The 18,826-nt window shown below is 39.8% G+C and overlaps 1 protein-coding gene across 2 annotated transcripts in view; it reads left to right on the plus strand.

Moving 5' to 3' along the window:
• The window catches only part of IQCH (IQ motif containing H), a 111,175-nt gene that overhangs the window by 12,069 nt on the left and 80,280 nt on the right, over positions 1-18,826 (plus strand). For both annotated transcript variants that reach the window (XM_043523290.1, XM_037911740.2), the window contains exons 6-9: positions 14,353-14,464; positions 15,557-15,685; positions 16,962-17,170; positions 18,262-18,813. In XM_043523290.1, the coding sequence (XP_043379225.1) occupies positions 14,353-14,464; positions 15,557-15,685; positions 16,962-17,170; positions 18,262-18,813 (1,002 nt within the window). The remainder of the gene's footprint in view (positions 1-14,352; positions 14,465-15,556; positions 15,686-16,961; positions 17,171-18,261; positions 18,814-18,826) is intronic.

Here is an 18,826-nt window from a genome sequence, read left to right on the forward strand (position 1 = left end):
TGTGGGATGCAAAATGCCACCTCAGATACACTTAGTTTTATAAATGACATCACCTCCATACTAGGATGATAGTGTCTTTGAAATATTTAAAATGGATTCTTTGGAATGTTTTGGAAGACTAGAATTCTCTTCAATATTGTTTACTTCTCCTTATGTGAGATTGAGTTTTTGTAATATGGCCATTATTCTAAATAATCTTTCAGCTCCTCTACATACTGTGTTGTTATGTTTGGACACCAAATACAAAACAATTAGGTTTATATCATCCTTGTAGAACAAAATTCTCTATTCCTTGCTCAGTCGGGCTATATTTGACAAGCTTGCTTTCTTCAGAGGAAACATCTATTGGGGAAGAGGGAGAGAGAGAAAAGGTATCATCAGCTACAATGTCATTGCCTCTGTTGAAGAGGAGAGGCTTGTGAAAACAGATGTATTGACTATACACAGAATTTGTATTACATATTAGACACATTAGACTTTGAGCTCTGTTAAACAATTTGGATAGGGCTCAAGATGACTACCTAGGTCTTTGTTTTCTCAGAGCATGGTTTCAAAGTAACTAATTCCTCCCATCTAATTTGTGTAACTCGAGCAACATACATTATCAAAAACTTTCGTTCCGTTTTTGAAGTGTTCTGTTTATCCAAGATAGTTCTGTGTATGCTGAGCTGCAGAGGCTCTGAGATTTCATTTTCAATGGGCTTGATTCAGCTCCCATTGAGGATAATAGAAAGATTCTTCAGTGGAAGTTGTGTTAGACCCAGAGGCTGTTTACTCCATCTCTATAGACAGGAAGAAAAAAAAAATAAAGTAAAACCGCTTTGACCAGCTGGGTACAAGCACCTGGCTACTGCCACGCTAAAACCTACCCTCTTATTGGATGAAAATGGACATTTTGAAAAGAAGTGGCACAACTGTGTGAGACTAAAGTTTGACTGACAAATTTCTGCACCTCCACTACTGTCCTTCTTTTTAAATATATTAATAAGCATTAACAAGGTATTTTCCACCAGTGTTGCTTTTATATTTAATATGCACAGACTTATTCCAAAGATCAGTTACTCTCATAATTTCAATTCACAGGGAAGCACATGCCCAGTGATCTAATCCGAAACACTCTTTTACAATTTAATTTATGTAATAGAAGCATTATGCAGCAAGCCCTGTGCCATACGCAGCATTCTAGGGTGTTTGGTTTTAAACAACATAAACAGCATCTGTGAATGGCACAGTTGTGGGCTGACACTTATAAAAAATGATTTTTGAACGCCGTTGCCCAGACTAAGAGGTGATTTGTCTAACCCTGTGATATAGAGTTAATTAGAAAAAAACATCATGGCTAATGGCATTTTAAAACCACTCAAAAACAGAGGAATATTATTCTGCTGCAGAGAGTCATGTGTTTTACCACTTTCACTGAAACACGTACTGATCAGTGAAAACTTCTTAATGTTGACTTAAATTACAAATTTTAGTCTAAATTAAGGAAGCTATTTGATACATACTAACAATTGCTAAGAAACTGTAGGTAGCGTATGGTTTTATATATAAAAATATGGCAGGGAGGTGGAATAACGAAACAGATATTTTCCATCTTCAACTTCTATAATTCTTCAATAGCACTACTTAACCAGTAGCCTTTTAAAAGTTTTTTTTTTTTTTTTTTAAATCTCAGGACGTACTTTGTTTTTATAAATTTTTTAGAAGATGTTTCAGCTGCTATTGAAACCGAACGCCAACAATTTGAAAGCATGAGGATTTTCATGGATTTTTTTCAAAATAGGCCTCAGAGGGTATGTCTGCACTGCAATAAAAGACCTGTGGCATGGCTATGGCTGGCCCAGGTTCAGCTGACTTGGGCTTGCAAAGCTATAACATTGCAGTGTAGGTGTTTGGATCAGGCTGGTTCAAGCCCCGCGAGCCCAAGTCAGCTGACCCAGGCTCTGAGATTGTGCCATGGATTTCTTATCACAGAATACCCATACCCCTAGAGTGGGACTGTGGTTGCAATGTTATCCGTAAGTGTCAATTATAGTGAAACAAGTTACGACTGCTGCTCCATAATTAAATTAAGATACATAATTATGGAGCTGGGACTGAAACCATGATCCTCTAATTTTAAAAATAAAGGTCTCTCTACCACTTCAGCTACAGAAAGAACTCGATTAGAAAAACCCTTATTCTCTCTAAGATGTAACCAGTCAATAAAGGGCAACATGCCTGTACACACATAGTTCCTGAACTTGCTCCCACTGAGGTTGATGGCAAAAGAACTATTAAAATAATTGGGAGCTGAATTTGGACCAAAAGTATCCACAGAAAAAAATTTTGCTTAATTGTAACCTATATTCTTCAAAGATAGCCAGCATCTGAGTATGCAAGGAAAGTTAACCATCTGGAAGGTTTGAAGTGCTATTAACAAACTGGTTTTGAGGTAAAAGGAGACAAAAGTTATTCGACAAATCAATTTCAAATCAGGATATAATTTTTTGTCGTGACCTGTAACTTAAAAACAGTTTGACAGATTTTCTTCAAACCCTGGAACCATTGTTCTTTGAAAGAAGAGTGAATGTGGCAACTTTCCAAGTCAGTAGCTGATCTTGGATTTTTATGATGAAAGCCGAGTGCAAGCTTTACCTGTGGAGCAGCTACTGCCTCACCATAGTTTTGTCATTATGTTTCCTCAACTTCTATTTGTCTGATCAGCGTTAGCACTCTTCCTCTATCATAACATTCCATACATATCTAAAACCAAGTAAAGAATAGAGTCCCATTTAAAACAAAAGAGGTATTTTGGGCATCACATTATTTGCCGAGTACATTCTGGGCAACAAACGAAAAATGATGAGGCGATAACCATTAAAAATAGACACTTCCCATGGAGAATCTAGCAAAACAAAATGCTGATCTGAATTGCCGCAAAAATAACTCTGACTAACTGCTGTGACCTAAAAGAGATTCACAACTATACTTTGGGTTTTCCTAGGATCGCTGTGCTGCTATAGAATTATACTGGCACTTTTGTCCCAGTTTCCATCTAAATAAATATATAATGTAATGTAAACTTAGAACCTTTTAATTTATTCATGAGGTATAATTTAATACTTTGATTTCTCTTTTTTATAAGTCACATCATATTCATTGTTTTTCACTAACTTCCTCCAATTGCAGCAGTATCCATCACCGTTTCATTATTCACTCTTTTCCGTGTGTGTGTGTGTGTGTGTTGATGCTAATCTTATACTCTCTCACTAAAAGCATATATATTTCCATAATTATAAAGTAATGCTAAGTGTGGCAATTCTGTTAATTTCAAATTATTAGAAGGACAAGCAGAAGAAAGAAATGAACAAAAGACCTCAAAACCCAGTTGTATTTTAAGCCCATGCATATGACAACAATTACAGTCAAAACATAATTTGGCATCGGTAGCAGAATTAGATTTAAACAAATTGATTTTACACGACAGTAATTCCAAATGAGCTTGTTGGATTTGTAAACCATACTAAGAAGCACATGAATTGTTGCCTCTAAAAATAAAAAAGAGAATAATTGGTGAGATGGAGTTAACTTAACAGATGACTACAGTCAGCATCCTTTCAACCTAGAAATGGGAATGTGAAGGTCACCCCCATCTCAGATGACAAACAGAGAACATTTTGTTGGTAAACAAATTAATCTTTTGAAAGGTCACCATTTGTTTTAAGTTTTTATCCAGTTCTTGTCATCTGGAATCAGAGATTGACTGTCATTTTGCTAGGCAGGGTGCAGTCGGAGCCACCGAAGCTGCTTCTGTACATATCAGCATTCCTTGAGAAAACTCAGTGCCTGATTGCGATGCTATGGGCTGCTGGTTTACAGCTGTCTCCGGACATGAATGGAGGCCCACCCCTGAATTCCAATAAGATGGGCCTGCATATTCTGCTTGGTGTAAGCTGGCCCTTTGCCCACAAGTAAAATGTATTGTAGTTCAAGCCAGCAATTATCTCTCTTACTTCCTTCTGTGCTGCTTCTGTTCTCTTTTTCAAAAAACAGATGTGGTATTCACTGAAGTTCTGCATCTATTCTCTTTCACACCTGCTATGGCAGAATTTTGACAGAGGTAGATTTTGGGAAAGCTAGTAGTAAGCCATCAGCTATCGTTTCTTTGATAATAGTTTAAAGGAACAGTGCTGATTTTTCAAGTAAAGGGAGTTCAGAGCTATCTCTTTAGAGGACCCAAAGGAAATTCAGAATAGATTTGCTATATTATTATGAAGAAGCCCTGGCAGTTCCATATTTAAGGTTGTGTTGGGCTGTCCACGTAAAACAGAGTTTATATCACCCTGTATACATAAAAGCTCCTGTTTATCATCACCCACAATCTATACTAGAGTGTGTACATTGGAATAAGAAGGGCAAACTTGAATTTTTGAGATAATTTTCAAACCCTGAAAACTCAGAATTTCAGCAGACAAACCCCTTAAAAAATCATTCATTTCTGACGTTTTTACAAAGACAATCGTACTTTTTTGAGCACTTATCACATTACAATGGCTCTACTGAATTCAGTGCGAGTTTGGATTCCACATGCCACTTCATGGTGAATAGAGGGGAAGAATGAGGTCATTTGAAAACAATTTTTAAAAATATGAAGATTATTTGGCTTGTTTGTCATAATGGCTTTTTTTTTTTTTAAATCCTGGAGGCTGATGGAACACTGCAGCTTCACCTTCTATTCTCCAGTGCTACCCCTCTAGCTCCATTGCTTAGCACATACATATCCACACAGAAAAACTTGTGAGCCTAGAGGCTAAGTTATTAAGACTGTACATCCTAACAGTGCAAACCGTACAAAAAAAATCTGAGGAAATAGGTAGTTACTTCACTCAGCACCCTATCATGAGTTTTTCACAGTTTGAATTAACTTCATTCCATCATTCACAGCCCACATATCCTCCAGCCTCCTCCTGAACAGCCAGCAGGTCCCTTTGATCACCAACCATGTATATTCATGTGTTTTGATTATTAATATAGAATTTCTGTGGTTTCATAAATTACATCCTATGTGCCTTAGAATAGGTGTACATATGTATATGAGGTCTGGTGTCAGATTGCAAATGGTGGCTGCAAAGTATGTTTTTCAGTAATGTTTAGGCAAATGTGTGTGAATGGGTGATCTGTGGTGTTAGTGATTGCTGTTAATTTGTAATGAGGAAGTTACAGGATGGGGTGGGGTTAATAACTTTTTTTTTTTTCCGAAAAAAAAATTACATGGAAAATTAAATTGTCCTTTGAAGAATTACTGGACCTGATTCTTCACTCCACTAGTGTAAAACTGGTGCAACAGAGTGGAGAGTCAGGCCCATTGTGTCAAGTGTGGAGGCAAAATTCACAATCAAAGTCTCTACTTGCATTCCTCCGTAAAAGTCAGTAGATTTACACCAGTAGATAATTTGACTCCTAATCATTACACTGTGAAACAGACAGATTTTAGGTGTGCTTCAAGTGCAGATTTCAATGCAGCCTTAACTATCAAGTCACTACAGAGACGTGTGTCTCTCTCTCTCTCTCTCACTAAATATGGCTGTTTTTTTAACAAAGGAAATAGTGATGGGAAAATTCTTGCTGCATTAAAACAAGTATTCCATTTAAAATGAAGCAAAGAATAAATACCATATAGAGTGAGACAGCTGTATCCACAAGAGAAACACACTTTTAAAAGGCAAATAGAATTGTTTTTCTCATGTTTTTCTCATGGTTAATTATACTCAGAAGTGCTTGAGATGAAAAAGTACTTTTGCGACACACTCCAGGCATATTATACAGAGCAAATCTTAGCCTGCACTACAAATGAAGTGCTCGCTGCTAGCCTTTGAAAAGTACTTTAAAAGCACTCATCACAAGCAAGCACACTGTCTGCTGACTCCATAAAAATATACTTGCTGAATCATAATGTTTGTAACATGCTTTACTAGAAGATATTACTCCTGGAGGAACATCTCTTAAATTCTAATCAACTCTTTTAAACAGTTTAGGGCTCAATTATAGCTCTTCTAAGCCTGAGTTGTGTTGTGGACAGAGGAAGTGAACTACCAAAAGTTATTAGGCCTGATTCTTTGCTGCCTGGTCATTTAGACCTGTGCAACCAGGGTGTAAAACATGCACAAAGAGTTTTGAGAAGTCATTTACAACGTGCAAGGTAGTGAAGAATAAGGCACATTATACCATTGAAAGTACTCCATGGGACTTGGGGGAGCATGGGAAGGAGTGTCACTTACTCGCCTGTAGAACAGGTGTAACCAAGGCTTTTACAGACCTCCCTTCCCCGAGTCCAACCATAGAGGTTTGCAGGACACATGGTGCCCTTGCCCAGGAATATCCTCTCTAGAAGCATCAGCCAGCCATCTACTTCTATTTGCATTCCCCAGCACTGGAAGTCGCTGTGCCTTCTTTCCCTCTCATGCACCTACATCATGGGAGACATTATTTAGCCCTCCAAATGTAATTAAAACGCACAATTCTGACCATTTCTGTATATGTTCCTTCTTTATCCTGTTAAGCCTGTGTATGTTGAGGGGCTAATTGTTCTATAGAATGCCTCTTTTCCCAAGACCAGTTTAATAAACAAGCCAAGCTCTTAGGGGGGGCCCCCTTTTATGTGCACGTCTAACACATTTTGGATGCTACTGCCATACAAATAATAAATAATACTGATTGTGGGTGACTAGATGACACAGTGAATTAGTACAGTCACTTTTTAACTCTGGAGAAACTCCATTGAAAGCTTGTTTGAAGCATGAAATCATACAGCACTGAATAATAATATAAACAATGAATGATGGCAATAGTAAATTGCACATGGACACTTTCTTCGGTATGGATTATCTTTCTATTAATTAATTGTATGTTTATTTTTTAAACAGGCCAAAAGTCAGTTAAAGGAAAATAACTAATGCCTTAAAATACACTTGCACGTTCTGCCTTCACTTGCTTCTGGGCAGCCCGATTGAAGTCACATGGAATTAATTACAGGGGAGAGCATTTGAAGCAAAGAGCATAACTCAGTTCTATAAGCAGAAATGTCTTTGTGGTGAAGAGAGGCTGTGATGGAAAAGCAAGAGGGTTAGTAAAAAAGAGGAGGTGTGCGGGGCTGGATAGAATTTTCCTGATTAAGAATTCTGGGTCAGTTCAGCTCAGGTTGTCCGGATATAACAACTTCATTGCAGTGGCGTTGCACAATGTAAATGGGAGCATAAATCACCCTACTGTTCAAAATACAGAGTTACATCTGCCCTGTTAGTTGACACCTGCCTTTTACTTTACAGAAATTTAATTCCACCTACCTGCTTCCTTGCCTTACTCCTCAATTTCCTCCTTCTCCAGAAACAAATCTAGGCTTCTCTTGAACTCATAGTCTCTGCTTCAATTGCTTTCCTTTGTAGCTTATTCCATACATTTATTGACACACACATGGTGCACACTACTGCCTATCATGAAAAATCTACTAGGATTTAAACTGAGGGTAAATCTGGCCAGCAGTAAAATCAATGCTGCTTTACAGATACAGCACAAAATTGCAATGGTCTGAAAAGCGAGCTGCTTTTTAATTAAATCCCATTCTTTTAGTATATACTTTATTGTGTCCCCACGTGCAGGGAAACAAAACCACTCACTGTTGGCAAGATTTAAGTATAGGGAGTGGGGAGCATAGGTGTGTACCTTTTTTGCTCAATATCAACCCATTTATAATCCTGGCTGGTGTAAAGTTAATCTTTGCCACATTTCTCATTGTTCTACTCTTGGAATATAATGACGTAAAGATTCATGCCTCTCGTTCCCTTAGAGTGTAATGTTTCATAATAGCCGCAACCAAAAATGTGCATCTGTTACTGCCCTAAAAAATCTTTACTGTAATGAAGCATGCGTGCAATTCAGCCTTCTTGGTGTCTGCCATCGGCAATGCTATTGTATGAATTAGGGTGGAGAAATTATAAATTGCATATTTCAATCTCTCTCCATTTCCCAGTTAGAAATATGAACAGATCTTCAAAAATGGCCTATCCTTTTTTATAACATTGATTAATTTTGTTGTTACTTTGTGTTACAATAGTGCCCAAATCAAGGCCAGGGCCTCATTGTACGAAGTGCCATACACATAATAATAATTATTATTAACACTTAGCTCTTATAACACTATTCGGCAGTAGAGCCAAAAGTGCTTTACAAAGGACATAAGTATCATTATCCCCACTTTACAGGTTGTCCAGGCAACCTTAATTCTGGCATTTCGTAACTTTTGAGGGCTTGACTGTACTATCTGAATAATGTTCTTTTAATGCAATTTTGTATGTGTGTGTAATTTCCTAAGCTTTTAAAAAAGCAAACTGAAAAATCAGAAACTCTGTCATGTGGCATCATATTGACACCCACATGGTTCAGCAGCAGGTTCGGAACCTTTAATTCCACCACACAGATCTCTGCCACTTGAGGTAATGGAGTCTTGATGGCAGTAGTACATTATCATAGTCTGTGTGGACCAGCACCGTGATGGAGTGGGGTGGGATGTTGGGACACTTAGCCAGTGGATTTCACAGGCCTTTGCTGACATCAGAGGAATGGTGAGACTCAGGACTCTGAGGTTTCTTTCCAGCTCTGGAGGGCCGTGTTCTCTAGTGGGCACAGACTCTTCTGCCTGTTTTCCCCCAAACTTGACCCCCTTCTTACCCTGACCCTCCAACCTGTCCCATTCTTATCCCTTCCCCACATCTTCCTCCTAGTCCCAGTCCCGTTCTCCTCACCTAGCCAGTCCCAGTCTCTACTCTTCAGGCTTCTCATCTCAGTCCCAAACTCTTTGTCCAGCAAATGCTAATCTCACCCCTCTGGAATCCCTGGCCCGGTCTCCCCCACTTCCAGGCTCCTTGTGCATCCATTCCCAGTTCCTCTCTAGTCTCCCAGCTCTTTGTCCCCAGTCTCCTTGCTCAACCAGCCCCAATCTTCCTTCAGCCTCATCTCCTCAAACAATGTCAGTCTCCCTCCACCCCACATGGCCCCAACCCATGCATTTACCTCCCTGGTTGAATGTCCCAGTCTCCCCTCATCTCCCATTCCCAGTCTCCTTGCCCAGCCAGTCGATCTAGCTCTGCACTTGAACTCCTAGTCCCACTGTCCCTCTCTGCTTGACACCCTTCAGTCCTGTCTTCGCCCCCCTGACCACCCAGCTCCTTGTCCTAATCTACTCCCCTAACTCCCTTTGCAAGTCTGGCTCTTGTCCCCTCTGCGTTCAAATCGGATAGCTTCCTCCTCCATGCTGCCTGGGCCCAGCAGGAAAGTCATTGGCAACACTGGAGAGAGACAGGCTCCCTGCTTCCATCCAGATCTGACACAGCCCATAGCAGCCCAGAGCTGCCATTGCAGGGAAACTCCTGCTTAGCCCCTGACTGCAGCATGCCCAGTGTGGATGGAATCTTTGGAGAATGTCGCTGCTGACATCTAAGAAATCTCTTTTGAGCATATGTAAACTGTGATTTTTTTCAAGGCTTATAACTTGGCCAAATTTTGGTAGATTTTCACAGGGATAGCAAAAGGGCACTGAAACAAAGATCAGCTTCCTGATAAATGTCAAGTCCCTTCTCAGAAATATAGGAGCACTAGAGCTTTTCAAAGAAAAGGGAATTTTTTCAGCATGGGCAAAACCGTGTATTTTTCCATAGCCTTGTCCTAAGAAATGGCTGAATCATTTTGGCAGAAATTTTCCAGAAAAGTTCAACCTGAAGCAGGCACTCACTATGCATGGAAAATTTCAGCCCAAATGGTGAAAGTCTGGCAAAGTTATAAGCAACTGAAAAAAATGTTATGTAATAGAAAATGTTGATCAACCTGAATAATAAGTGGGCTATCTGCCTTGCCTATGATAAAACATTGGAAGTCTTTTCTGGTCACTTGTCTAACCATTATCAGTGACAGGTTTCAGAGTAACAACCGTGTTAGTCTGTATTCGCAAAAAGAAAAGGAGTACTTGTGGCACCTTAGAGACTAACCAATTTATTTGAGCATAAGCTTTCGTGAGCTACAGCTCACTTCATCGGATGCATACTGTGGAAAGTGTAGAAGATCTTTTTATATACACACAAAGCATGAAAAAATACCTCCTCCCACCCCACTCTTCTGCTGGTAATAGCTTATCTAAAGTGATCACTCTCCTTACAATGTGTATGATAATCAAGGTGGGCCATTTCCAGCACAAATCCAGGTTTTCTCACCCCCCCACCCCCCACATACACACAAACCCACTCTCCTGCTGGTAATAGCTTATCTAAAGTGACCACTCTCCTTACAATGTGTATGATAATCAAGGTGGGCCATTTCCAGCATAAATCCAAGTTTAACCAGAACGTCTGGGGGCGGGGGGTAGGAAAAAACAAGGGGACATAGGCTACCTTGCATAATGACTTAGCCACTCCCAGTCTCTATTTAAGCCTAAATTAATAGTATCCAATTTGCAAATGAATTCCAATTCAGCAGTTTCTCGCTGGAGTCTGGATTTGAAGTTTTTTTGTTGTAAGATAGCGACCTTCATGTCTGTAATTGCGTGACCAGAGAGATTGAAATGTTCTCCGACTGGTTTATGAATGTTATAATTCTTGACATCTGATTTGTGTCCATTTATTCTTTTACGTAGAGACTGTCCAGTTTGACCAATGTACATGGCAGAGGGGCATTGCTGGCACATGATGGCATATATCACATTGGTGGATGTGCAGGTGAACGAGCCTCTGATAGTGTGGCTGATGTTATTAGGCCCTGTGATGGTGTCCCCTGAATAGATATGTGGGCACAGTTGGCAACGGGCTTTGTTGCAAGGATAGGTTCCTGGGCTAGTGGTTCTGTTGTGTGGTATGTGGTTGTTGGTGAGTATTTGCTTCAGGTTGGGGGGCTGTCTGTAGGCAAGGACTGGCCTTTCTCCCAAGATTTGTGAGAGTGTTGGGTCATCCTTCAGGATAGGTTGTAGATCCTTAATAATGCGTTGGAGGGGTTTTAGTTGGGGGCTGAAGGTGACGGCTAGTGGCGTTCTGTTCTTTTCTTTGTTAGGCCTGTCCTGTAGTAGGTGACTTCTGGGAACTCTTCTGGCTCTGTCAATCTGTTCCTTCACTTCCGCAGGTGGGTATTGTAGTTGTAAGAATGCTTGATAGAGATCTTGTAGGTGTTTGTCTCTGTCTGAGGGGTTGGAGCAAATGCGGTTGTATCGCAGAGCTTGGCTGTAGACGATGGATCGTGTGGTGTGGTCAGGGTGAAAGCTGGAGGCATGTAGGTAGGAATAGCGGTCAGTAGGTTTACCTATTACCAGCAGGAGAGTGGGTTTGTGTGTGTGTGTGGGGGGGGATGAGAAAACCTGGATTTGTGCTGGAAATGGCCCAACTTGATTATCATACACATTGTAAGGAAAGTGATCACTTTAGATAAGCTATTACCAGCAGGAGAGTGGGGTGGGAGGAGGTATTTTTTCATGCTTTGTGTGTATATAAAAAGATCTTCTACACTTTCCACACTATGCATCCGATGAAGTGAGCTGTAGCTCACGAAAGCTTATGCTCAAATAAATTGGTTAGTCTCTAAGGTGCCACAAGTACTCCTTTTCTTTTTGCATTATCAGTGAGCAGTTTACCGGAGGCTTCACGGTAGTAGTTAGTTTTAAGGAGGACAGGATAATGACCTTGCAAACAGTAGAATAATTGACTCTGAAGAACAGATTTTCAGCACTCTCCTCCAGTTTTATGTGTGAAATGAATTGGGTGAGAAACAAATGTTCTTCTCCTTCAAATAGCCATTTCTACGTGCAGCTTGGTTAGTTGAACATTCACTGGGCTGAAAATGTGTCCCTGAATGCTCTTGTTTTGGATTTGGCCCCCTTTACTTCTGTCCTTCACAAAAGCTCCATATCTTACAACTCTGCTCTCTACACATGAGGAAGGTTGGATGAATCCGTCCTTACTGCTTCTAAAATCAGCTCCAGAGGGAGTTCTAGTAGGCACTGAGCCCCTGCCTACTGGAAAGGGAGGGAGGGAGACTTTTCTCTTTCATAGCAGCATATTGTGCATCCACTAGACTAATAGATTGACCAAGTTTCTCATTTCATTTGTCCTTTGCCTGCTGAGCAGAGCAGCTCTGAGATTAGCATTTTCTTCTCCTTCCTATGTTGTGTCATTGGTAAATTTAACAGGTTTGTATCTGGAACCTTCATCTAAGCCATTTGTCACAAATGGGTAAAGTCTCAGAGCGGCCTGTTATTGCTGACAAAACTCTGCTTTCACTTTTCTCGGCTTTATCTATTGTTGCATTTTAACTCGGATCCCAGATACTTCTGATTTCAGAAGCAACCTGGCAGGGGTACTTTATCAAAGGCTTTCTGGAAATCTGGATAAACTGTGCTGTATGCCTCAGAACTGTCAGGCTTGCCTTTTACTTCTCCAAGATGGTTGAGAATAGTATTTAAACTGGATCTTTCTTGACTCCCTAGATTTACCTGTGCCTTACTGGCCCTAGAATCAATCAGGCAGTGCCATTTTCTGCTGATGTGGTTTTACTGTCTTTTGGCCAGATCCCCAATTGGTGTAAATTGTCATGGCCCCATTGAAGTCAATTGAGCTATCATGATTTAAACTAGCTGAGGATCTGGAGCTTTGTTTCTATAGTTATAAAGCAGAGCCCCATTTATCCAAATGGAACAGGCAACATGGAATTTATTTGGATAAACTGGAGTTCACAAAAGAAGGGGAAGTTTTTCACAAACTTAATTAAATTGTTGTCCCTAAGAAGCTCATAAACTGCAGTTTTCAGATATGTAATGTATAGAAGGGAACACAACCCATGGGGTTTCAGGTAGTGGATTCTACAACATACATTATTATTCAGGCTTTATGATCAGTACTATCTTCCTGTCTCCTTGATAGATTCCTCCCAATCCACCTGCAATAACATCTCAGAACATGTAGTGCATTTAAGAGGTTTTTTTAAATCACTTTATATCACCCTTTCAGCATAGCCATTCATATGGAGATATTTCTATATTTATATCGATAGAACTCACCAATAATTAGAAATTGAATCTTCTATTCTGAAACATTACAGCAGATTTTTAGAACAGTGGTATGAAGCAATGTCAAATTAAAACAGATTAGAAAGCACTTTCTTTTTCTCCTTCCCTCTTTCATCATTTGCTCTGACATTTTTCTTGACTTGTGACCAAAGATGTGATAATTTAGTCCTGAAAATAATAATTGTCAAATCTGTGATCAGATATCAGACCAACTCATATTGTCTTTCTCCATGTGAGTGCCAGTTATAACCTCGGCCTCTGAGTTTGCATGTTCAATTTTGCATGTGCAGAAATAGGCAAGCCTCTGTTTTATGGTCACAAATCAGCATATTTGTGATGTTTAAAAGCACAAAGTAAGTGCATGCCTACAGTTGCACACATAATATCAGAGGCTCATTTGATCCCCTCTCTGAACACTCATTTGCTTCAGGTGGGATTGTGCACACAGAATGGCAATATCTGGCCCATAGTGTGTAGCAAGATGTATCCTTACCAGTGCAAAATGGAAAATGTGTATGATACCTTAAGAGGGAGGCAAAATGTTTAGTGATGATGTTGAGTATGTGTGTGTGTGTATATAGTCGTGTAAGATTATAAAATGTGTTCTTTCCCCTGTGCAATGCTCCATATATGGGATACTAATCATAATAGCTATAATGTCACTGCCATGTGAGGATTATGTGTGTGTGAACATGGTGCCTTCACACCGGCACTTAGAAGATGCAGGCTTTATCTTTAAGGTACCTTCAGACTCCATCATCCTATAGTAGTTAATGTTCACTGATTACAAATAGTTATGTATACCGTAAGTCCAGTAATATTCTGTGCAGTGAATTTGCTTTGGATCTATTTACATATTTCCAACTACTATCTCCTGCTTCCTTTCCTTTCCAGTACATGGCATGTGTACATGTTTCCTGTATTCAAAGCCTGCTCTGTCAAGAGATACTATGTTTATGATATAGTCATTAAAATTGAGCAAAGTCCTTGCAGTTCCTTTATTAACTAGTACACTGACTTTGTGTAGCAGAAATTGCAAGACATTGATTGGATTTAATTAACTTTATTTTAAATTACATACACTAATGACAGTAGACAATAGTGCAGCATGTTCATAAGCAGTAAAATCAGTGCCCGTACTGTTACATTATTAAACCTTAATGAAACTGTTCATAGCAGAAATTGTATTTATTATTTAGCTTTATGCAAGTAGAAAACTGAGTTCTTTGCAAAACCAGGAATATTGTTTGCTAAAGGATCATTCTGTCGGTTTTTAGGTATGCACTCAGAAGATAGTGAAAGGCCCTACAGTTGGTAACCTCTCGACTTTGCCTGCCTCTCATCAGATGGATGCTCCCTTACCTATATTAGAAAGAGATGCAAGGAAAGGTCAGTCATAGATGCCTACTCCTATCATTTTTAAGCCAACAAGATGAAATACTGAGCTCTAAGAAGGCAGTGTTGTTTGCTGGGAGTCAAGACCTTGTCTGCCTTGTGCAAGCCACTTAGCGTCTCTACTCTTCTCCATTTTACAGACTGGCATAATAATATTTGCTGCACAGGAATATTGTGAGACTTCATTATTTAATGTTTGTAATGTGCATTGAGAGTCTTTGATAAGAGAACTGAAAAGCATTATTATCATCAATAAAGGGTAAGGGCCAAATCCTGGCTGCTTATCCCGTGAATGGATATATGGGAAAAGAGCTTGCCAGTTGGAGAACCTTGAGGCACAACTGTTGTACCCTATGCTAGACTCCCACAGAACCAACGGAGTTTATTTAAGGGACTTCGTTGGTTTATTAAGCACATGCTTTCTGTAAGCCAGCGATCCACTTCTTAAACAGAGTTTTGTTGTTGCTGGAAAGAAAAATCTGTGAAGACTTTCTGTGTGGTTGCACCAAGATCAAAATAAGTGGCCACTATGAATGCCTGTTTCTTCAAAATAAAAGGGCCTGAAGTTGCCCCAGGACTGTAACTGGAGCTGCATTTGGATTATTTAGAAAATGGATCAAATCGTTTGTAATAATTCCATAGCTGCAATTTCAGTGTAATTTACAAGTCTTTCTTTTCAGTAGTTCTACTACGTGTACCTCAAACCTGCCATTTCACAAACGTATAATTCCTGTTTATAATACTGCCCCAGTACAGTATAAATTTCATTTGTATGTCACTATTTATAGGCAAAGTTTGCCTTCCTTGAATTTGTCATATAAAGATCACCACTGCTCCTCTAGTTCCAATTGGCTTGAGGAAGAATTCATTAAAGCAAACAAAAAGGCTTGTCTTAATCTTCATCTAATTTCTTTCTTTACAATTACTAATTGACAACATCTTGTCTTTGATGATTGGGGAAAGAATAGCTACAAGGCCTTTAAAGAGGGTGAAACATTTTTCTTTAGGTAACCTGAGATGCTCCATGTAACTTTATAAAACAAGAAATTAAATATACATTGTTCAGCAGGGTTTTTCATTTTCTAGGTATTCTGAATCTAATTGAGCGAAGGCTAATCCCACCAGCAGCAAAGATTACACTTGAGTCACCTCCTGTTGTACTCAAAGCAGCTCCTCTCCATGAATTTCGCAAACAGCACAAGAAGCCAGCTGTAGGTAAGGATAAAGGGTTGATAATGCTAATCAGTTAAATTTTGAACTTTCCCTTCTATTCCCCAGGCTCTTGTTTTCTCTTAAGAGAGCTGCTGAGGCAGTGAACTCAGGGCCAGGTTTTAAAGGTATTTAGGCATCTAACAATGCAGATAGGCATTTACCGGGATTTTCAAAAACATCCAGGCTCCCCAGCTCCCATAGATTTTGATTAGGGGCCAAATCCAGGCTGCTTATCTGATGTGTGGATGTATTGGAAAAGAGCTTGCCAGTTGGGGAATCATGGGGCACAACTGTTGTGCCCTACTCCAGGCTCCCCCAAAGCCAACAGAGTTTATATTCAGATGCACTCTTGAGGCTGGAGTTCCAAGTTTTCAACAGGAGTTCGGTACTAGGACACTCCTGAAAATCCTACTAGACGCTTATCTGCATTTGTAGATGCCTAAATACCATTGAAATCTGGCCCTCAGTTCTCAGTGGTGAGTAAAGCCCATGATTCAACCTTGACTTATGCTATCTGATTGGGAATGGATTTTGCCAAGACACTGGAAGGAGCTGTGTGTCTGGCTATCTCAACTAGAGGAAAATCAGAGAGTTACTCAGAGGAGGAGTGCGACCAAAATACACCAGACCTGAACTGTGGAATACAGAATCTACACAAAACTAGTGTTCTCTTGCTGCATAAGTCCATATAGAAAGGCTGAGGTCCCTACGGCAGGAATGATCAAGTCCACCAGTGAGCCAACAGCAGTTGCTTTGGATTTGAAAGGCTTCATGATGGATGGACGTGACCAAAAAATGAAACCAAGGGCTGTGAGTTATCGTGGCAGTGGCATGGAATCACATGCAATAAAAGTGACAAACATTTCAGGAGTGATATAGTCTACACTGATTAGGTGCTTTAATATATTATGGAAAGTGGAAAAACTGTTGGCTGGTACACTAGCTTTAGAAAATGTATATTAAAAATTTCTACGGTTTTCTGTAACCTGATACCAGCATCTGTGATAGCAAATCTGTGATTGTCCTTCAGTCTGTTAGGCTTTTATTAGTATTTGATGACAAAGTTATATCATTAGTACTTTCCTCCCAAAGTATTACTGGTTTGGTCAAAACTTAATATTTGGATTACATCTTTTGGAAATAGCAACCTATTTGGACATCAAAATAAAGTAAGATAGCTTCTGGGCCAATTTCTACCTGTGAAATTGCACTTTATTTTGATTGTATGGTGTTTCTTTTTAGTAATAAAACCATACATTGCATTACTCTATTGGTACAGGAGGGATTGGTAGCAAGGTGGACTTTGCTGGTACAGACATCTTTCCAGACTCACAGAGGGGTCCCGATGACTCGTATTGCTCAGACAAAGGTAGCATTGCTCCACCTCCATCCAGCAGCTCCATGGCTTCAGCTAAGAAATCAAAGCAATTATGGACACAACCAGCTCAAGGACTGGAGTTGATAAATTGTGCTTCCCCTCTTCCAAAGGTATTTAAGCATTGGTGACAACAAGATTTTATCATGTAGGTTTTCATTACTGTCTTAATCAAAGATTGTTTAAGACATGATCCGGGACCACTGAATCAGGCCAAAGCCAAGGAAGTAAATAGAATGATTTCCTCTAGTGCCAGTTTGCTAAAGTGTTTCTCCTATAATTCTTGCATTGTTCATATAGGCAAACAGAATGTCTCACATGCAGCTCTAGGAGAGTCTGAGCCTGCGTGACTGATTTCAGTTATTACTTGAGGCTTGATGGTTGTTCTTGGCATCTATGCATAAGGGACATTTCCTTCCCTTTACATGCACCTGAATTACAGTGTTGTTTACCAATCCGGGCTTGGAGTTTTGCTTGGCCTTTTAAGACTTTTGTATCATTCGCGTGCTGATCGATGCCATGGCTCAGATGAGAAATGAAAAGGAAAAATAAAGCAAGCGTGGTGAATAAGGCTGGAAAATTAATGAGATAATATCAGTAAAAATAATCCTGCAAAAAAGTCCCTTGAAATAAGTAAAGTTGTAGCAAAAGCTAAAACTGGTGACCTGGCTGAAGTCTCCAGTGGAGACAAGAGTTCTGGTAGGATTCAGAAGTGGTGAGTCTTGCTAAAAGTAGTTTTGGGAGATGAGAGTGCTGCCCCTGGTAAGCGTGTAGGAGAGGATGTTATCCATTCTCTCAGGATTGGTGGACATCTTATGAATGAGATAACAATGCTGGAAGGCTGTCGTCTGGTAAATCATACAGATTGTGGGATCAGCTGACCATATCAGAGTTACTGTAGGGCTTTATTTTATATATGATAAGATCAAGCATAGTTCCCATGAGCAACTAATATATTTCTATAAAAATGTTAATAGTCTTGAGTAACCCCTAAGGTACTTTTCTGGTAATGAGTTTTAAAGTATATATGGGCCCGCCTTTGAGCTTATGACATGTATATGTTAAATCAATATGAGGAATACATTTCTGGATCCATAATTTCCCACAGTTGTGTAGTAAATGATAAAATGGTAGTATGTCTTGACCACTCATTTATAAGTAGCTGCAATTACTTTTAATCTGTGGCTGTGCTCTCTTTCCACAGAGCCCACATATGATGCCACCTCAGCCTTTACAGAATACGTTTTTGGATTATGATATAACTATTTACAATGGCACTATAGATCATAAGGCTCCAGATTTCCTGGCATTCAAGCAGCACTGTTGTTTATCCTGGGGAAGTATTCTTTCTTTCTTGGAACATGTTGAGAAACTACTCAAGGACTACGCTGTACCATTGGCTATAATAAAGGGTAAGAAATTGATGGAGCTCATATCGGACTTTGAACTTAACCAGAGGCCAACCAGAGATGACCTTCTGTCGGTGATAAAGAACCGGACAACTGTGAAAAGGATCTTAAATCAACCTGGCCAGAGATACAAAGGGCAACATGGTACTGAAATGGCTGCCACAAGGATCCAAGCAACATGGAGGCGCTATACGGACAGAAAAGCCTACATCCATTTCAGGCAGCAGCAGTGGGCATCAGGTGTGATTGCCATTTCTTGGCTCTTGCATAGTCACATGGCACGTGTAAAAAAGGCCCTGAAGGAATCACGTCAGAGACACCTGGAGAATTTTTACATCAGGGCCAAGGTGTGCAGTGCTG

Source organism: Chelonia mydas, chromosome 10, assembly GCF_015237465.2.
Source record: "Chelonia mydas isolate rCheMyd1 chromosome 10, rCheMyd1.pri.v2, whole genome shotgun sequence".
In the NCBI taxonomy this organism is placed as follows: Eukaryota; Metazoa; Chordata; order Testudines; family Cheloniidae; genus Chelonia; species Chelonia mydas.